The 22347-nt window shown below is 39.2% G+C and overlaps 1 protein-coding gene across 4 annotated transcripts in view; it reads left to right on the top strand.

Moving 5' to 3' along the window:
• Positions 1-17328, top strand: part of LOC309392795 (transcription cofactor HES-6-like) — a 28527-nt gene extending 11199 nt beyond the window's left edge. Inside the window, exons 2-5 of one of the 4 annotated variants that reach the window (XM_081954258.1) lie at positions 12378-12466; positions 13445-13540; positions 13659-13737; positions 16220-17328. In XM_081954258.1, the coding sequence (XP_081810384.1) occupies positions 12404-12466; positions 13445-13540; positions 13659-13737; positions 16220-16626 (645 nt within the window). In that variant the 5' untranslated portion in view covers positions 12378-12403 and the 3' untranslated portion in view covers positions 16627-17328. Of the gene's footprint in view, positions 1-12280; positions 12467-13444; positions 13541-13658; positions 13738-16219 lie in introns of those variants that run through there. The other 3 variants (XM_081954260.1, XM_081954259.1, XM_081954257.1) reach the window with 3 other exon arrangements.
• Positions 17329-22347: the final 5019 nt, after the last annotated feature.

Raw genomic sequence — 22347 nt, 5'->3', positions numbered from 1 at the left:
CGTGACTTCAGCTCTTTATTGAATAGAAGTAGGGTCTCCGACAGCTCCCTCTTTTAAAGGGACCTGTCAGGCAGCCCAGCCACTGAGATTGCTCTATTTTCCCACCACTCAAATGGACCAATGATCTCCGGGTATGGTAATTCCCATTTAAGAGACTGACCTGAGTGAAGTCTCTGTCCTCCAGCTTCACTCCCCATTTACATATTACTCAAAAGGAGTCCAAATGTTCCTGTGATAGTACCAGTATCAATCCTGCATTTCGAAGATCTTGTTTATTATTTTTTGCAGTATTGTTTATTATACTGCAGTACAACTATGTACTGCAGTATAATGTTTCACAAAATTTAATTTAATTCCATTCCAAACATTAAAGCTGCAGCTTTAGAAAGTTCATATAAATGAGAGCTACTATACTTCAGTAACTAAATACACATCGATAAAGTAGCTACTAGTATTGTAAAGCTTTAGACTAGAGCAGTGGTCGGCAAGCCGCGGCTCACGAGCCACATGCGGCTCTTTACACATTTTAATGCGGCTCTTCTGTGTGCCGGGCGCCCGCTCCCCTCCCTCCTCTCGGGCACTTCAAAACAAGCGCCCCTTTCCCTTTTTTCTTTTCGACCCACAATGATTAGGGAGGATCCTGAAGTCGGGCGGGGACGAGAAGCGAGGAGGCAGAAAAAGAAATGGAGGCTAAGGAGCTTCCCCCCTCCCCCTCCCAGCAAAAATCTAACCGGGGAGCCGGGCAGTAGCAAATTAGCCAATCATGCGAGGAAAGCGAGGTCTGACCGGGTGGGCAGCGAAACTCCAGGGCTCTCTGTTCTAATTCCCCGTGAAAACTGTTGCCTCTGAAGCGTTTGCTCTACTGTTTGAACCTTTAAGCGCCCCTTTCCCTTTTTTCTTTTCGACCCACAATGATTAGGGAGGATCCTGAAGTTAGGTGGGGACGAGAAGCGAGGAGGGAGAAAAAGAGACGGAGGCCAAGGAGCTTCTCCCCCCCCTCCCAGCAAAAATCTAACCGGGGAGCAGGGCGGCAATGTTCCCTCTAATTTTTTTTCAGTGTGAGCGGAAAAGTATAGTGTTTGAGCGGAACATTTTCATGCCTGAGCACCTAAGAGAGCAACAGTTTGAACTGTTGTCGCGTCTGCTGGATATTTGCGCAACATTCTAAGTGTCAACTGCCAATTGCGAGTGTGGTTTCAGCCTGATGAATGCCAGGCATGAAAATGTGCCGCTCAAACACTATACTTTTCTGGTCACACTGAAAAAAAAAGCCTCTCTGCTAAACTTTTACATTGTTAGACTGGCTAGAGAGAGACATGGCACCAACAGCCTGGGTCCTGGCATTTTGCAGGCAACCTGTCCTCTCACATTCCTTTGGAATGCAATCCATCACATCTGAATTAGATTTTGCCAATTATCCTATCAAAAGATAATCCTATTATTCTAAAATATGACTAAGTCACTATTAAAAACTGTAAATATTTAATGCTGATAAATAATAGCAGTAATTGTTATTTAGTATGACTAAAATCAGTAGATATATCAATATAATATCAATCAAAATTGACAATAAACACTAAAATAACAATACAAATATATAATGTGGAGTATAAATGTAATAAATATAATATATAAATGCAATATAAATGTAATAAAATGATTTATCATGAAACTCTCCCCCTTGCCAAAACTATTTTGAATAAAGATATAAAATTAATCAAGTATTGCATTTATTTTTCAAAATTAATGTACTAATTTTTTATTATTTCAGTTTTGTACCCCATCTTTTCATCTCCAAGGCATTCAAAGCAACTAACAGATTTTTTTTTTAATTGAAATCTACTTAAAAACTAGTGTTAACATCATCATAAACTAATTCAAAAAGCCTGGCTAAAAAGGGAATTATCCTTTTCTAAAACCAAAAAAGAAAGAAGAACTGCTGTAGGATTGTATTCCATAGTATTTAATCAATGCAGAGCTTTCAAATGTAATCCAAATTATATATCTAAACAATATTATAAATCATTTAAATATCAGAAGATTAGACATTGTTTTTTCTGATCTCTTGGCAGAAAGGATGTGTACTGGCATTTAATAGAATTTAAAATGATTAAGTCCATGACACAAATTGCACAATAGGAAATCCAGGCCAGAATTTAGCAGGCCCAGGGGAAAAAAAGTAGGTAAGGCCACTTTATAGCTAAATTTGATACCATTAAAAATTAAATAGGATTAAAATCTGTGGTTTATAATTTACCCAGTTGTGCCATGCCGTCCGCCCCACTCCTTTGGCCGGCATTAGCCTGCTGCACCAAGGAGGCACGTAAGAGAAAAAAAACCAGGAGGAGATACACACGCAGGACGTCTGGACGGGGAGAACCGGCTCCACCTCATCCCAAACAAAATGGAAGTTTCCCCCCCCCCGCACCTGGACTGCTGCCCTCTTTTAAATCTCCCCCAAGGCAGAGGAAACTTGGCCTCCTCCGAGTGTTGCTCTCTGTAGTTTGGGGAGCGAAGACGGGCTGAGCTTTCTCCATCCTCCCCCTGCAACTTCCCAGCACACAGAAGGTTCAGATATTGGGGAGGGAGGTCCGGGAGTTAAGGGGCTTCAGCGCAGCCGTCGACAAAGGCAGAGGCAGAAAGGGGGCTTTTCGGTCCTGGGGGAGACACAGTGCCCCTCGCCTGCTCCTCCACGGGCTTCTCAGCAAGCAGCTGCCAGGCAGAAGCACGACCTCCATAGGGCTGCCGGGTGGGACAAAGGCCGGGAAAGCGCCTAAGGCGGCGGTGGGGGGGGAGGGGAGCCGGGACGTCCTTTAACGTTGGGAGATACGCACGCAGCTAAGCACCCAGCAACCTCGGCATCTAAGCGGGCCAGTCCACAGCATGCGCATGCCCGCCCGCACGTCCGAGACAGGACATAAAAAGGGAAGGAAAGGCAGGGAAGAGACGACTGGACCCAGCCCCGTTTAGGGCGCCGGCTTGCACGCAAGCGAAAAGCTTTGTTGACAGGTCCGAAGCGCGGAGAATCAGGAGGTGCCACCCACATGCAACCGCATAATAAACTGCACCAATTCCACCCAAACTTTTTAAAAAATGTTGTCAAGACTCCTGTTTAGCTGGAGGGGGTTTCGTTCGCGATTCCGCGGCTGTTCTGCAGAGTGCACAGACTGCAGTCCGTGTCTGGCAAATGACACTGCGCGGCAGTGAGAAACTGCTGCGCGGTATTTACTTGCCATGTGCGTGGCCGCGCAGCCGCGCACCTTAGAGGGAACATAGCCGGGCGGGCAGTAGCAAATTAGCCGATCACACCGCGTGATCGGTTAATTTGCTACTGCCCACGCGGCGTGATCGGCTAATTTGCTATTGCCCGCCCGGCTCCCTGGTTAGATTTTTGCTGGGAGGGGGCGGGGGGAAGCTCCTTGGCCTCCGTCTCTTTTTCTCCCTCCTCGCTTCTTGGGGCTCCACCAATGGGGGAGCAAGGCCCGCCCCGCGCCAGGCTTTGGGCTAACACAGAGGTCTGCAAAGTTGGCTGTTTTAAGACTGGTGGATTTCAATTCTCAGAATTCTGGGAGTTGAAGTCCACCAGTCTTAAGAGCCAATTTTGCAGATCCCTGGGCTAATATGATTGATGCCCTTGGTGGACTTCAATTCTCAGAATTCTGGGAGTTGAAGTCCACAAGTCTTCAAGCTGTCAGGTTTGAAGACCCTGGGCTTTTTTTTTCCTAAAGGGTTGGGGGTGCGAGGGTCTTGCAACTTGACAGCTTTAAGACTTGCATGCTTCAATGCCAGAGTTTCTGAGCCAACATGACTGGAGGAGGAATTCTGGGAGTTGAAGTCCACAAGTCTTCAAGCTGTCAGGTTTGAAGACCCTGGGCTTTTTTTTTTCTAAAGGGTTGGGGGTGCGAGGGTCTTGCAACTTGACAGCTTTAAGACTTGCATGCTTCAATGCCAGAGTTTCTGAGCCAACATGACTGGAGGAGGAATTCTGGGAGTTGAAGTCCACAAGTCTTAAAGCTGTCAGGTTTGAACACCCCTGGGGGTTTTTTTCCTAAAGGGTTAGGGATGCAAGGATCTTGTAACTTGATAGCTTTAAGACTTGCGTGCTTCAAATGCCAGAGTTTATTGAAACTAAAAACAGTGTACCATCCTATGTATTTTCGGTTTTAAAAATGTGGCTCTCAAAATAAATTTCAATCGTGGTTTTGGCGAGATTTGGCTCAGTTGAAAAAAAAGGTTGCCCACCACTGGACTAGAGCATTGCTTTGATTTAATGATTCACTGACCTGCCTCTTCTCTTATAGGAATAATTGTGGAAACTCTTATGCACCTTTGCTGCTAACTCCAATCAACAAGCCACTATACAGGGCTATTGAAAATAGTTGCTGGTTCACACCTTACTTTAAGTATTAATATATCTTGAATTATAAACCATAATGGCTGGGTTCACAAATCACATGAAACTATGTTTGATTTAACTATGATGTATTTAATAAGACACAATGACAAAATTAATACAGAATGTTAAGTTAGTAATGATGATGATTTCACTGAAAATACATACTAAGCTCTAAGCCAGTGGTTCTCAACCTGTGAGTCGGGACCCCTTTGGTGGTCGAACGACCCTTTCACAGGGGTCGCCTAAGACCATCGGAAAACACATATTTTCGATGGTCTTAGGAACCGAGACACCAATTTTATGATTGGGGGTCACCACAACACGAGGAACTGTATTAAAGGGTTGTGGCATTGGAAAGGTTGAGAACCACTGCTCTAAGCTAAAGCCAATTGACATATTAGTATCATTTATTTAATGCGGCCAAAGAAACAAAATGCAGATTAAATATGCAGAACTGAATGTTTGTTTGTTTATTATTTATTAAATTTATTTGCCACCTGTCTCGCCATATATAATTCTGGACCACTTACAACATTGAAAATAATAAAACTGTAAAAAAATAGATATCTCTAATAACAATAACAATACAAACATTTTAAGAAGATGTTGGATAGCCAATAATAATAATAATAATAATAATAATAATAATAATAATAATAATAATAATAATAATAATAATAATACTTTAATTTATAGACCGCGCCCTTTCCTAAACAGGACTCGGGGCGGTGTACAGTCATATTAAAACAATTTGGATACAAAAATATAGATAGACATAGATAGACATAGATAGACGGAGGAGGTAGGATATGCACTGTACAATAATAGATTAAAATTCGAATAAAAAATTAAAAATTACCCTTTAAAAACTACCCCAAAATAAGATGTTTGCCAGGAGGTTGAAAGTGGGACTATAAATCAGCTAGGCCAGCTAATTGGAACAGGTGGGAGTTAAGTTTCTGTCAGAAGGACAGAATGGGGTGGTTTGGGGTGGTGATGTACAGCTGTGTGTCATCAGCGTACAGATGGTATCCAACCCCAAAACCACAGATGATCTCACCCAGCGGCTTCACGTATGTGTTGAACAGGAGGGGCGAGAGGACCGACCCCTGCGGCACCCCACAAGTGAGCGGCCTCAGGGTCGACCTCTGCTCCCCTGCCAACACACATTGCGTCCGGTCGGAGAGGTAGGAGCAGAACCACCGCAAAACGGTGCCCCTACTCCCACCCCCTCCAGCCGGCGCAATAAGATACCATGGTCGATGGTATCAAAGGCCGCTGATAGGTCTAATAGGACCAGGATAGAGGAACAGCCCCTATCTCTGGCCCTCCAGAGATCATCCACCAATGCGACCAAGGCCGTTTCCGTGCTGTGACCGGGCCGGAAGCCGGACTGGCGCGGGTCTAGATAGTTGGTTTCCTCCAGGTGACGTGGGAACTGTTGTGCCACCACACTCTCTACAACCTTCGCTAAAAAGGGAAGGTTGGAGACGGGACGATAATTAGCTAGCTCCGCCGGGTCCAGGGAAGGCTTCTTGAGTAGGGGCCTCACCACCGCCTCTTTCAAGGCGGCCGGTAAGGACCCCTCCTCCAATGAAGCGTTTCATTTGTCTGAAACGGTATAGGATTACCTACCTAGGCAGGGGGTTGGACTAGAAGACCTCCAAGGTCCCTTCCAACTCTGCTATTGTATTGTAGTTTATAATTAAAAATGAGATGAGAGGGATATTGATTACCCCTCTGGGTTACGCATATCATACTAACTGTGTTGTATGAATCCAGCCTTTGTGGCAAGTGCGTTGTATTCTCAGAATTAGTTTATTGAGATAAAATATAGTTAAATTAAATATGAGTAAGCATATAATGAAATCATAGATGTTTTATTTTAGTCTACATCATGATTGTTATGAGAAAAAAATTCTACTGGCCAAACATTCTGGATCTTTGAGCCTGGATAAGAGAAAATGTATCATTAAATATATTTATGTAGGTAGATTTTTTTTAAAAAAAATCATCCTATTTGGAATTAATGTGTAATTTGAACAGGAAACTATGGATTCAACATTGTCAATAGGTCAACTTTATCTATCCTTGAAATGTTATTAAGCCCGGACAGACTTTTCTCTTTTCAATCCCACTTAAAGTAACGTGTCCTAAGGAATTCTGAAACTGAACAGATTCTGTTGAAAACACAGAGATAGAGATAGATAGATAGATAGATAGATAGATAGATAGATAGATAGATAGATGATAGATAGATAGATAGATAGATAGATAGATAGATAGATAGATAGATAGATAGATGATGGATGGATGGACAGAGAGAGACTTATAACTCTTTAAGTGATTACTGAACATTGACAGATCCAGGTAGTTTGTAAATAGTAAGGGAAGGAGTTGCATTCATCCATTGATATTTTACTTAAGTTGCTCATCTCAGAGCAGTGACGTGCAGTCAGGTGAGGCAGGTGAGGCAGAGCCTCACCACTCTCATCATGAAAAAAAAAAGTAAAAGGAAAAAGCTGAGCTAGTTGCTGCCTCACCGTGGATGACTCTGCTTAACCTCACTGGTGCTCTCCCTCCCCAAGTGTAGTGACTTCCTCCCCAGGCCCCCATTCATTTCTCTCTCTCACACACACAGCTGGAAAAAACTATATAAAAATCTAGCCCAGCTTCACTGATTACAAGTTTGAAAAGGCAACGTGGCTCCACCTGCAATCAAACTACACTTGGGGAGGGAGAGCACAAGCGAGCACTGAGGAGACCACAGGAGGAGGCAGGAAGCCAGGCAAAGAGCCATGATGTAGTACACACACTTCCCCCCAGCCTCTTTCTTTTGGAAGGCTCGGCTCGGCTCCCCTCCGGCTTCTCTGCCTCTCCTCTCACCCCAGCCTGCCAGCAGGAGGTGGTGGGTGGGCTTTATTGTGTTCCAGGCATTTCCCACCCAGACAGCAGGCTGCATTTGCAATGGTGGAGGTGTTTGGGAAAGGCAGCAGGGGGATGGGGGGGGGATGGCAGAGGAGCTGCTTTCAAGCCACTGGAAAAGATATCCAATCCAACTTTTGTGTGTGGGGGGGTTTGTTTGAGAGTGAGTGAGAGAGGGAAGGGGTAGGAGAGATAGTCCAATCCAACTTCTGTGTGTGTGTGTGTGTGTGTGTTTGAGAGAGGGGGAGGAAGGGAGAGAGGGAGGAAGGAGGGGAAGGAGAAGAAAAAGAAAAAGAAAGAAGGAGCAAAGGAGAAAAACAAATGCTGTCGCTTTAAATTGGAACTGAGCATGCCTGGCTGTGGAATTCTGGGAGTTGAAGTCCACAAGTCTAAAAATATTTGAAACCCAGCACTGTGTCAGTGCCTCACCAGTCATAAACCTCACCGCACGTCACTGTCTCAGAGTCTGCTTGACTGGACTCCTCCCAATAAGCATTGATATTTCTCATTGTCTTCTGCTAATTCACATCCCCACCAACCACATAGTACTGCATAAATCCTGACTTTATGGAACTAAGGTTAAATTCAGTCCGTAGTCAACAGGAATAAACTTATTAGCTGCTTGAACTGGTCAAGCATTCTTGACATGAAAGCTCTTATGGGATCCAAGATTGGGGTATGTATCCTAATATAAGGAGAAAATTAAGAATCATTGACTGAATTGATTTTTTTTAAAAAAATCTGATGGATTTGAATCCTCTGTAAATTATTAATCCTTAGCCCAGCAGTTTGGACATTGCACAGATTAATACTGCAGACAGAATCTTTTGACAAAGCCGCTGTGTAACATGGGAATGGCCAATCATGTCAAATAAAGCTATGTGGGAATTCTATCTTTATTTTGCATACCAAATCAGAAAGGGTTAATTTTCTCTACCGGCCTCTTTGGTGGACTTGCTGTCCATTTTCCTGCTGGCGATTAGATTCTTCATGGCTATTAGGTTGGTTTGAATAAGTTCTTTGTGAATTAGAGTTTTCCCACATTCCTCCACAAGCCAAGCAGTCGCGTGTCCTAAGTCAGAAAAGAGTTGGAGCCATGAATTCTTAAACCTGATTTTTAAAGGTTTTTTTTTTAACCTGGACATCTGCCTTGGAGGGGATTCACTAACATCTGCCATATTTTTTTGTTTTGTCTTCTAGTTTCAAGCCTCCTTCTCTTCTTAAAAAAAGTGTAGGAACATACTTTTATGTGAAATATTCAGACATATTGAAAAAAGGAAGGAGAGTTAAGAAAAATTCTCCACTGCTTTAAGAAATACAGAAAAAATCCATAGCTTTGCAATTCAAGGCTTTTTCTTTTCTTTTTTTAAAAAACTGGGCATTGAGCAACATAAAAAGGAGAAGAAAGCAAGTCACAGAGTAGACCCTTAAATAATATGCAGACACATTTGCATTTGCATTCCTATTTCCCACTCAGTTACACAGACAAATGTCATATTTTGCCTATAAGAATAATTACCCAGTTTCCAAGTTTCAATGTTCCCAGTTTTTACAAAATAAAAAACTAATATCCAGCTAAAGATATTAATTCTGTAGTTCCTACCATATATGAATATTTTTATGGAAATATAGTAATCACATGGGATAACATATTTTGGTCTACAAAAGCAACATATTTGGGATCAGGCAGCATGTACAGAAAAAGGGACAAGGTAAATGAATGGGAGATTTTTAACTGGATACGTCTTTTTTTTTTTTTTTATTTAACAGATACATTGGAATGTTATAGCTTGGGCTGAACTTGCAAAGTTGAGAGTTGGTTTGGTTTTGCTTTAGTATGATTTGGGAGCCCAACTACTATAGGTTGTGAGCCATGGGTCATGTCAAGTCAATTAAAAATGGTTTGTGTATCCAAGCAATTCTGCTAAGTCAATTAGATAGGGGTAAAAATGTACCACATAGTGCTATGTAGCAATTCAGCCATATAGCACTATGATCCCATTAGAGCTCGGTAGCCCAAAGTTGCTATCCTGAATGCAGAAATAATGGAGCATGTTTTATTTCTATAATTTAAATACAAGAATAGCTCTTTATTGGAACTAAGATAAAAAGTGGACAAAAACGTGTTTCTAAATAAAAGTCCCATTCCTTTATAACATTAAAAGTCCATCTCCATAAGAAGTCTTTAAATTATTCCAGTTGTGATTTCAGTATATTGACGCAAAACTGCTCACACAATATAAACAAAGTTGTAAATTACAATAGCTAAACAAAATAGTGGTCTGTTGAAATTGTACAAGTTAAATAAAGTTTGCATTGTTGTTATTTTAATATTTTTTAGAATATACCTTTATGATGTGGGCGTCTCCTCTGAAAATGCCCTGGGTCGATCCAAATGGAGACGGTTTTGCTGTCAAGTGGACCCTGCCATAGTGTGAGAATAACGCTAGGAAGAAGAAGGGAATGTACCTTTCAATAGTCATTCCTACGGGCCTCACAGATTAAGGATTTATATTATAGTATGGTTAGACAGTGCTGTAATGTGCTCGTGTGTAACTGATTGGATGCTGAATTGTGATTTTAATATAGATGTTATCTCTTATTTATTTTATTCTAGAATTTTTAACTGGATAGTCCTTGAGTGTTTTTAACTTTTTCTGGTCTCTTTTTCTGATTACTGTAATAAACATTGACTTGACAATAGACATTCAACAAATTTCATATGGCCAAAAATAAAAAATAAAAGTTTTCACAATGATCTTTCCACCATAGACTTCCTGACTTCGAATTAGTGCCAAGCTTATTTATACTGGAAAGTCACTGAACTGTTATAACCCGCATGTTTCTCAAGAGGGGTGATTCTATCTAAGATAGTTTTCATTGTTCCTAATTCTGAGGAAATATTACTCCCACCAAAGACAATACAAAAGAGATCTCTTCTAGCACTGAAGTCATAATCTATTTTTCAGCAAGTTGAAAACAAAACCACATGTTTTGGCCTCTTCTTCTTCTTCTTCTTCTTCTTCTTCTTCTTCTTCTTCTTCTTCTTCTTCTTCTTCTTCTTCTTCTTCTTCTTCTTCTTCTTCTTCTTCTTCTTCTTCTTCTTCTTCTCCTTCTCCTTCTCCTCCTCCTCCTCCTCCTCCTTCCTGCATGTATATCACCAAGTTACAGTAATTTCCTCTGCTATTTTCTGAGGTTGAAGAAATATTGATTAGATCTAATGACATGAAGTGAGCCAGAAAAATGTGAAGGCCCCACAATCCTCCTCCAGGATGGATGAGGTATTACATGTTTGCATGCAGTAAAAAAATGAAAAAGCAAAGTTTTTTCTGAAATTTTGGATTGATTGATTGTATTAAGAGTGTAGGAATTACGGTAAAAACTTCATGTATAAAAATTTCCCTTAGTGATCTTTGGGTCAATAAAACAAAACTTTCCTAATGTAGAAAAACATGTGGACCAATGTCACACTTCTGGTTCTTTTTTATTACTTTTTAAAATTGTTTTTCCAACGGACATTTTCAAATTCAAACTTCTAAAGTTAGAATTATACTTCTTAATGTTAAACTTATAGGTTGTAGAAGTGATTTGCAAAAAAATATCTATCCAAGAAAATCAAGGTATTTTTATACAATATGAAGCCATATTGTGTTAGCAGATAGAAACTGACATCATTTAACCTTCCTTGATACAACACGTCAAATAATCATATATAGGTATGCCATCGTCCTGAAATCTGTTGTATTAATTAAAGATATATTGTGATGGATTGGAAAAGAGTTAACTTCTTTCTTGCTTTACCGTAATTTCTTCAAAGTAAGTTTTGTTTTCAAGATTATTTTACGGTGCATTTCAACTTTTAAAGATTGGATACAATATAAAACAATAATATATATTTTAGAAACCTAGAGCTAATACATATTGAGCAGGACATTATACTAAAAGACTTCCAAGCTCCCTTCCAACTCATGATGATGATGATGATATTCCTAAGAAGAAACTGAATGTCCACAATGAAACTTATCTAAAATAAACATTCCAAGGACTGATAATCGTCAAGTCACCTTTAGGGCTACTGATATATGACCCTGATTATTAAGTTGCTATTAAATTTTGGAATGTGCATTCTATTTATAAATTATTGTTCCAGAAAAATTCCAAGTTGTGTTCCCAAACCTTTTCTGTGGCAACAATAACTTCTCCATCATACTTTTATAACGAAACAGAAAGTCTGTTTGTAGTCAATGAGTAGACAAAGCAACTTTGCCCCAATCCAGTGTCTGACATCAGGTAGTTTGCTCAACCCTGCTTCTGATGGGCACATGGACATATGCAGAGAGGCAAAACTTCTCAGCCACTATTTTCCTGTGGTGATGATTCATTCTGTGGAAAAATATTCGGAAGCTGCAAGATCTTGAGTTGTGCAATCCCACGTTCTCAAGAACATTCCACTTACTGTAAATATAAGTGCGTAATACTCACTTGTCATTTGTACACATTTGTATTCAATGCGTGAAAGAAGAATACACAAGAGTTCCTACCTGAAGATTTTTAATGCTGCCTCAAGTATTCCAAAGGGCACAAAAATAAGGGAGCAAAGAAAGATCTATATACAAAGCTGGTATATCCATTAATCCTAGCAGCTCATGTATTTCTCAGTTGGTTATGGTTTAGATTATAGATCTTTTTTCCCCTGGGAATCAGTGCTGATTGAGAAGGGAGCCAAATAATCTCTGGCACTTGTTTTCTGCCTCCTTAAACAAAAGATTTCTACCAAGCAAAGCTTTCATGAAGCTGGACATCTGTCGCTCTTTAGGCACTGTGTGTGTGATCTGGCCATTGATAAGTAGTGACCTGTCAGCCTTGATTGATGGTCACAAGCCTCTGGCCTCAACCCCTTCTGTGGGAAAAGGAGACCAGCTAAGCAATTTCCTCATTCACATGCTAATATCCAGCTATAAATGCTCGCAGAATGCAGCTCTCATGACAGAGAATGCTCCAGAAGACAACAGGAGAAGCCAGTTGCTATAGGGCTTTCTCCCTTTGCTCCCCTAAGCCTTCAGGCAGGCGTGCAGGACTACAATGACAGCTACAACTCTAGCCAGCAGTGGACAGAAACTTTCTAATACCAAAGAGGAAAGGAAGGTATGCATTATTTTATAAATAAATTCATTGTAAGATGCTTGCCATCTCTGAAGGGATCAAACAAATGGTGCCATACTATTTTAGTGGCTCTGGGGATTGTTAAAAGGCTGTCTTCACAGGTGTGCTATCTAGATGTGTTTCTTTGCTTTTCCAAGAATTACTTCCTTCTAGTAGGTAATTGCTTATCTCTGACCCTTGGTAGAAATAAAATCTAAAAGTGCATGCAGCGAGTAGAACACCCAAGGTAAAAAATACTGTATGTGCAGAAGTCCTGAGGGTGGAACAATCTATTTATACATTCTTATGTACTTAATGTACAACATAATAGAGCTCATCTTTAGCTGTAGGATGCAGTAGAAAAACAGAGCTATATAAAAGCAGACTACATTTATGGACAATGTTAAACTGAAATATATATTGTTAGAGAAATGAAAAGCACAGGGCATGGCTGGCTTGGGTAATGTGCCAATTATTATTTTCATTAAAAAAGCTTACCTCCCTTTAGGGCTAATTAGGCTGAATAAAAGAAGTAGCCAAGGAATACAAATCTATTAATAAAATTTGATATTACAATGCATGAGATAAAGGGAAAGCAAATTGCACTTCTAAGTTTTAGGAACTACATTCACATTTTCTTCATTATGGGATTATTAGAAATTACAACACTGTAACCCAATATAGATACATCTGAAAATATGCTCCATTGACTAAAGTTTGAATATATACACATAGGATTATATTATCAGTTTGCTTGACTGTATTGATTCAAATTTACACTACGTGAATGTGCCTAACAGAAAATGCTCCAGAATTGTAATTATTTAAATACTGATCATAAAGATTGTGTGATAGTTCCCATATATGTCGTTCCATTGTACGATGAAAGAATCTGCTTTGGAAAATAACTTCTTCCAATGAAGGCCTATATGGATTCAAGTCAAGCAAGCCATTCCTAATATTCTCCCTTAATTATTTCAGTTAAGAAAACCTTTGATTGAAAGGAAGCGAAGAGAGAGGATTAACAATTGTTTGGACCAGCTCAAGGAAACAGTCGTTGGAGCCTTTCGGCTTGATGTAAGCATAGATTTTAACATTTTTTCTGTTCCCACGTTTCTTTATTTCCATCTGTATTTCATTTTTCCGCAGCTTTCAAATAGGATATGATAATAATTGTTATTTCCTTTTTAAATAGCAGTCAAAACTTGAAAAAGCAGATATCTTGGAAATGACAGTAAAACATCTCCAGAATATCCAACACAACAGAAATATAGGTGAGTTGATGTTCTGTATCTATATATTGGCTGTAGTTGCTCCTGTTTTGTATATGAAAACCAGCTCAATAGCTTGGCAAAGTTATTCAAAGAAATAATGAAGCTGGAATGAGAGTGGTAGAGGGAAAGCGAGAGAGAGAGAGAGAAGAAACAAGGTTGTATGTACCTATTTAGCTTCAGTGAAGTTGTACTTTGTATAAAATGATGACATAACATAAGGTTGTTTGGGAAATGACCAAAGATGAGCACACAAATAGTTTTCAAATTTTATTGGGTTCAAGATTCTCAGATACAAACCTCCCTGAGCTCCCCCCACTTTCCCCATTGTTCAGGGGATACAGTGTGTTCTTCAGAGTTAATGTCATAATGTTGTCTTACCAACACAATGCATGCTACTGTTTCAGCCAGATTACCCAGGAGCCTTAGCCTTCGTTTCCTGACTTAATTAACCCTTTCCAGGTCCTTTAATTTTCTGAACTTCAGTCTGAGCAGAGGCTCTATCTGGGCCTCTTGTTAGGGTTCTTGAATTACTCTCTTGGCATAGTCTCTGTTCTTGATTTTGTTTACCACAAGTCTTTTATTTCCTTGGAGCTGTTGGCTGTCATTAGGCTGCAAGACAGACTTCCTGCAGGCACCATAGCTCTGGGAGAAAGAACAGCCCCTTCTCTTTCAAATCCCCTTCTACTCACAGCTAAAGATGCTATGTTTGAACTGCTTTGCTTAATGTGGCTATGTAGTATATGGAATTCTTTCTTCCATAAGAAAAACGTCGTACTTCAATAATTCATGTGAGAGAAGATACTTTTTACCAGTGGTCAAATCTAAATTTTTTTACCACCAGTTCTGTGGGCAATTCCTGTTTACAGGGATTGGTGGGAAGGATTTCCCATTCAGCCTCGAGAGAAAAGAAGTGTGCACTTGCTGGCTTTGAAGTTTCCACCAAATGGAAAAATGCCAGGAGCAAGTGCATGCTTCTTTTCTCTCAAGGCTGAATGGGGAATCCTTCCCTAAAGAGCTGGCGAATCAACCTTGCCAAAGTAAAATAAAAAGGTTCCTGCAATCACGTGGCACTGTCACAGCTGATTGTTGGAACCCTTTTTTAATACCAGTTTGGGCAACCATAGAATTGTTTGCCACCGGTTCAGAAGAACTGGTCCGAACCGGCAGCATTCCACCCCTGCCTTTTACTCTTTCATGCTGTACCTTTTACTATACCATGCTGTAGGGCAGGGATCTCCAAACGTGACAACATTAAGTCTGGTGGACCTCAACTCCCAGAATTCCCCAGCCAGCAAAGAGTAATCTACATTTCTGGTAGTGAGCTGTCCCAAGAGAAGATCAGTAGATCATCCGTGTAGGCTTCGTATATTTTCCCCTTGCCAGGATTTTATGTATAAATCTTTGGAACGTGGCAGAGCCCTGTGTGCTCTGAAGGGAATTTTGTTGAAATGAAATAGCTTTGGAGGTAGTGAATGCCATTTTGTTTTGTTTTGTTTTCCAGTGATATTTGCCAAAATCTTTTGGTTAGAAAGACATATGGGGTCTTAGTCTTTCTAGAAAATTGAGGCATTGGATAGCTATTGAATTTAGCAACTAATTTCACTTGTCATATGTCTGCACAGAACTGAATTTCAACACGAGGCTTGGGTACCAATACATTCAATCACTCTTAGTTTCAATTTTTCTCTCCTTGGTAGCCAACAAGGTCTTTTCTAGGTTATTCTGTTTCCCTGTATCAAAGATATGTGTCATTAATGGTCTGTAGTTGCTCCATTCATCTTGTAAAAGCAGTTTAGAAGTTTGGATTTTTTTTTTCTGAATGTCTGAAAAAGGTCTGGTATAATGAGCACCCATAGATCAAGTCTTTACCTTGTAACTTTTTTCTTCTTATCAGTTGGTATTCTTTACATGCCTAACAGTACCTACTGAGATCACTTTCTATTCACTGTCAGTCGAGTTTATGTGATATATGGTAGAGTGTTCTTACGCTATTCAAAAGGTGCTATCTGGAGAAGCAACTGAACTTTCCCTTGCACAAAAAGGTTTTCTTATACTAACTAGCTCTATAATGTTTTTTAATACATTCATAGGTGTTTCCAATAGAACACAATGCATGGAGCTCAGTGTTGAATTGTGCGGTCCTTGTTACCCTCTGAGCTTAGTTGCTTGTTTGTGGACATATCATTACCCAGCTAGATAACATCATCAGTGCATGGCATTGGGTAGTGAAGCATCTGTAAACAAATAGCTCATAGAGTACCAAAAGTTCTACAATTCCTTTGTATTAAGATAAAAGAATAATTATAATCTAGTTTTTAATCCATTTCATGTCTATTTGCAAATGATTAGTAGATCCCAATAGATGATCCAAAGCAAGAACTTAAAATCAGAGTAGTACCTACTATTATGGGAAAAGAGTCAGTCCAGTAGATTTGAGTTTTTATGCATTAAATGATTGAAAGCATCTCTCTTCTTCAATTAGCAGATTCTAAAATGGGTCTTGAAGCTCAGCAGAGGTACAGCACTGGATATATTCAGTGTATGCATGAAGTCCACAACCTCCTCCTGACTTGTGATTGGATGGACAAGACTCTTGGAGCACAATTATTGAACCACCTATTGAAATCCTTGCCCAAATCCAATGAGGAGACTTGCAAGGAGAATCCGAATCCTTCGACTCCAGTCAATGGCAAGGGAAATACAACAGGCTCTAGCCAATCTCAGGATCAGATGTATCCAACTGAAGTCAAACTGGGTTTGAAAAAGTCATTTCAGCCACAACCATCATCACGATGTAATCAGCATGAATTGCCACATCCCATTTTGCAACCTCATTTTGCACTTAATGGTGTTAACGTGGGGTCATTGGCTATGTGGAGACCATGGTAAAAATATATGGGGGGGAAATCCTTTCTAATTTTAGACCCTCTTTTATATATATCTTATAGATATGTCTGTTTAAAACACTTTTTGGAGCACATCTGCTCCAGTAGGTGTACTAAAGACCAGGGTACTTCAAGCCGGAGGAAATCTCTATGTAGCCTGCATTGTAGAAGGCTGCTATTATATTGTATTTATTGAATACATCTAAATTATTTTACAAAATATTCTCTGTGGCTGCTTAGTACACAGTATATGACAAATTCTTCTTCCTATGTTATTAAAATTAACAAAGGATTAATAAAAATAGAAACAAATACAAGCCACTCTCATTTGCTCCTGGTTTGTATGATAATTTTTTTAACTCTCCTTAACACATACACTCTTCCCACCCAACCTCTTACCCATCCCCGCAACAACAATAATGTATGAAAAAAGCATATATCTATTAATTCTGTGAAAATAAATGAAAAAACTATCTTGTCTCTGGCATCTTGTTTTCTCCTGGCTAGATGCTTCAAAGAAAACAAATGGAGGAACTTCTAAAATACTTGTTTTTCACCAGTCACTTCAAATAATTCTATTTCTGAACAGGGTTTGATGTTGCTGACTGTAGAAGCTGGCATTTTCAGGACAAAAAAATGGTTAGCCTTACAAAGTTTCAATAGAATAAAAAATATATTGCCTCAGGGGGTCTGTGAACATATTGCTTTCTATTTTTGTAGACTGTTTAGTTAACTTACTAATGTATTAGTTATGGGAGGCATTTAGGATATATTTTTTTACTACATGGTTACATTTCCTTAGAGCAGGAGAGCCCTGGAGCCCTAAATAAAATAATATATCTTCCAATTATCCTCTGATTTTAAAAGTCTCTATATTTCTTTTCACTAAAAGTATGTATATTACATTATCCCATAATTCCCCATCAGGAGAGCTAATCTGCAGTTACTGGCATCAGGTTGAATAGGGACCCTTTCAACAAATGGTCTGCATACCAATTAATATCCTCCTCAGAAATGTGACGCTAATTGTACCTACTGATTTAATGAATTTTTGGATGAATGAATGTTATCACCTTACAGTTTAACTTTTTTACTTTTCGGGAATCTCTTTCTTTTACCCTGCTCTCCTCAAGAATGTTAACAACAACTATCTGCATGAAAAACAAGTATGTCCTCTAGTTTGTGTAGTATCAGTGTTTAATCGCTCTTATTTTCTCAGCAGGTTCATAGAAACGTTATGTTGTCACAAACTGATCATTTGCTTCTCTTTCACATAGGTGGATATATAATACTTTACAACTTTGGCACACAATCCTTTTCCTTTAATCTACCAGCATTTCTACTAGTAATGTGTCTATGAAAAATTCAGTGGGACATGAAACTCTTTACTAACTGGCATCGTGACGCCGCAAAAACATGTTGCATTTCTATTAATCAAATGAATGCTTAGCATAAAAGAGTGCTGCCAGACTATTGATATTCAGGTAGTCCTCAACTTACAACTGTTCATTTAGTGACTGTTCAAAGTTACAACAGCACTGAAAAAAATGACTTATGACCATTTTCATACTTACAACCATTACAGCATCCCTATGGTCATGGGATCAAAATTCAGATGCTTGGCAATTGACTCATGTTTACAACGATTGCTGTGTCCCAGGGTCATTTTGCGACCTTCTGACAAGCAAAGTCAATGAGGGAGCCATTTAACAACTGTTTTTCTAACTGAACAACTGCAGTAATTCACTTAACAGTGGCAGCAAGAAACATAATAAAATGGGAGAAACTCACTTAACAACTATCTCACTTAGCAACAGACATTTTGGGCTCAATTGTGGTCGTAACTGGAGAACTACGGATTTGTAACCTAAGACTAAAGTACAGTCCTAGGTTACAAATCTAGTTAGTACAATCATTTAATGCATAACATGGATTAGATACTATTTACTTAATAATGCCATCATCCCAGTTAATCCTATAATTTTACCACAGTTCAGTAATATGTATGAAAAGCTGCATTCAGCTGTCTGAATGGTGTGGTTTCAATATATTTGTTTAAAGTCAGCCTTTGCAACAACAACAAAAAATGTTACCGTATTTTAAAATAGCTGGAAGTCTGAATCAAAATTCCACATATTAAGTCACTTATTTTAGATAAGGTGTGACATGCTCATGCTATTGAATATATGTGTGACCCATCTCCCATAGATTTCTGCCTGGTCAGTATACGCCAACAGAGTTGGCTGAGTCTAGGTCTCTTTGATTAAACAGTGGCAATCTATCAAGGGCATGGGAAAGGTGCCTTCTATGTCATGGTGCCTGCCTCTGGAATGAGATCTCCCCTAAAAATACATGTTGTTCACACCCTGTTAGAACTCCATAAGGCCTTGAAGACCTCATTATTCTCCTGACTTTGGGTTAGGATGGATGGGCCCACTATGATGATACCTTTAATATCATCAAACAACATCTGCTATCCCAAGTACAAGTCCCAAGGTGGACAAAAATGCCAAATCCAGTCTAAACATTTGGCTGACAATGCAACCAACCATAATAATAGATGTAGAACTGTCGCAAAAGAAAACAAAGGTAGCATTAATAGTAAGAGGTGCCTTGTGTGCAATTCCAAAACATCTGGAGCACCACTTGAACACCATAGGCGTTCACCAGTCAGCTGCAAAAGGCAGCTTTACCTGAAACAGCTTTCATCTTGTTATGATAACTTTAATATTATTAAACAAAAACATCTGTCTGTTCCAGATCCTTGGGAAGGATTTGATAGCTGGACAAGAATGCCAAATCCAAATTAAACAATTGGTTGACTGTGCAACAACCATCATAACATTTAAACTTGTACTGTCAGAGTTTTGGCAACGTGACTATTATTATGATATAAACTCAGATAAACCCAGGAGCAAAACACAGCATACAAAGCCTTTAGCCAATTAATAGTGGTTTATATATACATATATACAGACAAACACATGGTAGATAAATCCCTTACCACTCAGGTATGGACACAAGGAGAGAAATGAGATACACGATGAGAAATAAAACGCCCTCTAATGGCCACCTATATATAGACACCTTTCCAGAGTCTCCACCAGAGTCTTAAAGAGGGAATACCATATATTGCTGAATCATCCTCATTGTATCAGCTTACAGATTACAACCTTACATCAGCTGGCAGCTATTAAATCCTCAGTTACCTGACATGTATATTGCTTGACTATTGTGAACCACCAAGAATCAGGTGGATTTAAACAGTGGCAAAATTTATTCAGACAATTTAAATTGATTATTATCTCAAGGGAGCAGTCAGTCTTCCATTTGGGCCAGGATTGATTAATTGGTTCCTTTTTTTTAGTCCATGGTATTAAGCATAAGTGCTTTGATATTCCTATTCAAAGCTGCATCTCTTTTTTCCCTTAAAGTCAAGCGTGGGAAAAATCAGGAAGTCAAAGCAATTCAAATGAATATAAAGGTTAATTGCAAGTGTAATTCTCTACAAGAATCTGAATTAATAACGGTCAAAGCAAATAGATTAGGGATCTTAAACCCAATCATATCGCTGGCTGTATAATGACTTATTGGGATTGTTTTTGCACTTGTGAAGCCGGAATGGGCATGGGCATGGCCTGCGCTGGCCATTTCCAGCCCATTGGCCATGTGTTTGACACCCCTGAAATAGATGGTAGGTAGGAGTCAATGGATTTGAGGTGGACTGGACTAAGCTCTTGTGGGTGTGAAGAGACTGGAGACTGATGATGTGTTTGACTCCTCCCTCGGGCTGAGCCTGGTCATCTACTTTCTCAGTATCTCATATTCCTAACTATATACAGGTAGTCTTCAACTTACAACAGTTCATTTAGTGACTGTTCAAAGTTACAACGGCACTGAAAAAGTGACTTATGACCATTTTTCACACTTATGACCTTTGTAGCAGCCCCATGACCATGTGATCAAAATTCAATGCTTGGCAACTGGTTCATACTTATGACCACTGCTGTGTTCCAAGGTGATGTCATCCCCTTTTGCAACCTTTTGATAAGCAAAATCAATGGGGAAGCCAGAGTACTAACTTAAGAACTACAGAGATTCACTTAACAGCAGTGGAAAGAAATGCCATAAAGATGGGGCAAAACTCACTTAACAAATGTCTCACTTAAATAACAACAGAAATGTTGGGCTCAATTGTGGTCGTAAATCAAGGACTAACTGTAATACCAATGGAAAGACTATTGCTTTAACTATTCTTTGTTGTAATTGAATTATTTTGATCCTACAATGAATTAGTTGAAGCATAAGACCTGCTTGATTCACAGTGGCTTCCTCCTAGATAAGTATGCCCAAACTTTAGCCATCATCTTAAACAAACTATTCAGAGTAGCCGTTGCATCTGCCATTTTTAATTTGAGTGCAAAAGCACGGCATTGGATTGTTACATTTACACATTTCATTGAGTTGCGGCTTGCTTAACCATGCTTCAATGAACCATTAATTGAGTTTAGTAACATATTAAAGCCACAAACTATCATTTTGGAACTACAGCACCTGAATTCTTACAACATATTGAATTCAAACCAGGCAAAACAACACAGGCAGTCTTAGCAACCATTCATAGTTACAACCAATCCAAAAAGGGGATAACTACCCAGATTCAAAGTTCTGACTGTTGGGACCTCTCCTGGGTCACTTGACCGAACTTTGGGCACTCGACAACACGACTGCATTTATGGCCATTTGTAGCCTATGACCACATGATCGCATTTTATGATGGTTTTTCTGAAAATTGACACTTACAGAAGTGTCAGCAATACAGTAAAACCAGCAATGGTTTACCAATATGATTGGTTCACTTAACGACAATGATGTTTGCTTTTCGACTGTAGCATTTGCTTAACACCCACCGCAAAAAAGATTTTAAAATCCAGTTAGCCACGTGACTGACCATTATAACATATGACTGTAACGGAGAAGCTCTCTATTCGTTTGTATGTAAAAGTCTATCTGTATTATGGCTTCATATGTTGAATAACCGCAGCCAATGTTGCTTCATTGGTGGATATGCAAAAAGTTCCTTAAAGTTTACTACAATTTATAAGCCAGAAACAGTCTTGTAATAGAACTTAGCAACAACCCATTCATGACTTGCTCACAAATTTCACCATGATTAACATGCTGATGCTTGCAAAAAGTCATGTGATACAAAACTAATTAAATTTATAAGATCTCATAACTACATGCAAGATCTAATTATACCTGTTATCCTACTTTTCCTGCCTAAATACTTCATACAGCTGGGCTTGGCAGCTGTGTTCTTACTTGCAAAACACAACTAGGGCAATGTTAATGTAATTACCTGATTTTAATAAGAGTTCAGAATATTTGAGTGCAAATGAAGAACATATATTTGCAATATGATCCAGTGCCTATTTCTTAGCAGATTATTTCCTATTGTTTACCAAACTAATCCCAATGACTTAAGTATTGACAGGACAAACAACTTGCCTCAATAACTACAAGAATGTCATCAGGGAACATGTTATGTACCATGTTCAGAAATTTCATTATTAGGCATTGAATTATGAAAATGATGCTGCTGATTTTATTATTAACTTTAAGACTTTATAAATAATAAATTTTGTCCAACCTCCTGCAAAGCAGATCTCAATTACACCATCTTTCACTGATAGCTGTCTAGTTCTCTTCTGATAACCACTAC

This window comes from Natrix helvetica, assembly GCF_964273705.1.
Source record: "Natrix helvetica genome assembly, chromosome: 5".
Taxonomy (NCBI): domain Eukaryota; kingdom Metazoa; phylum Chordata; class Lepidosauria; order Squamata; family Natricidae; genus Natrix; species Natrix helvetica.
The sequence above is the reverse complement of the archived record's forward strand: the minus strand, read 5'-3'. Positions and strand labels throughout refer to the sequence as shown.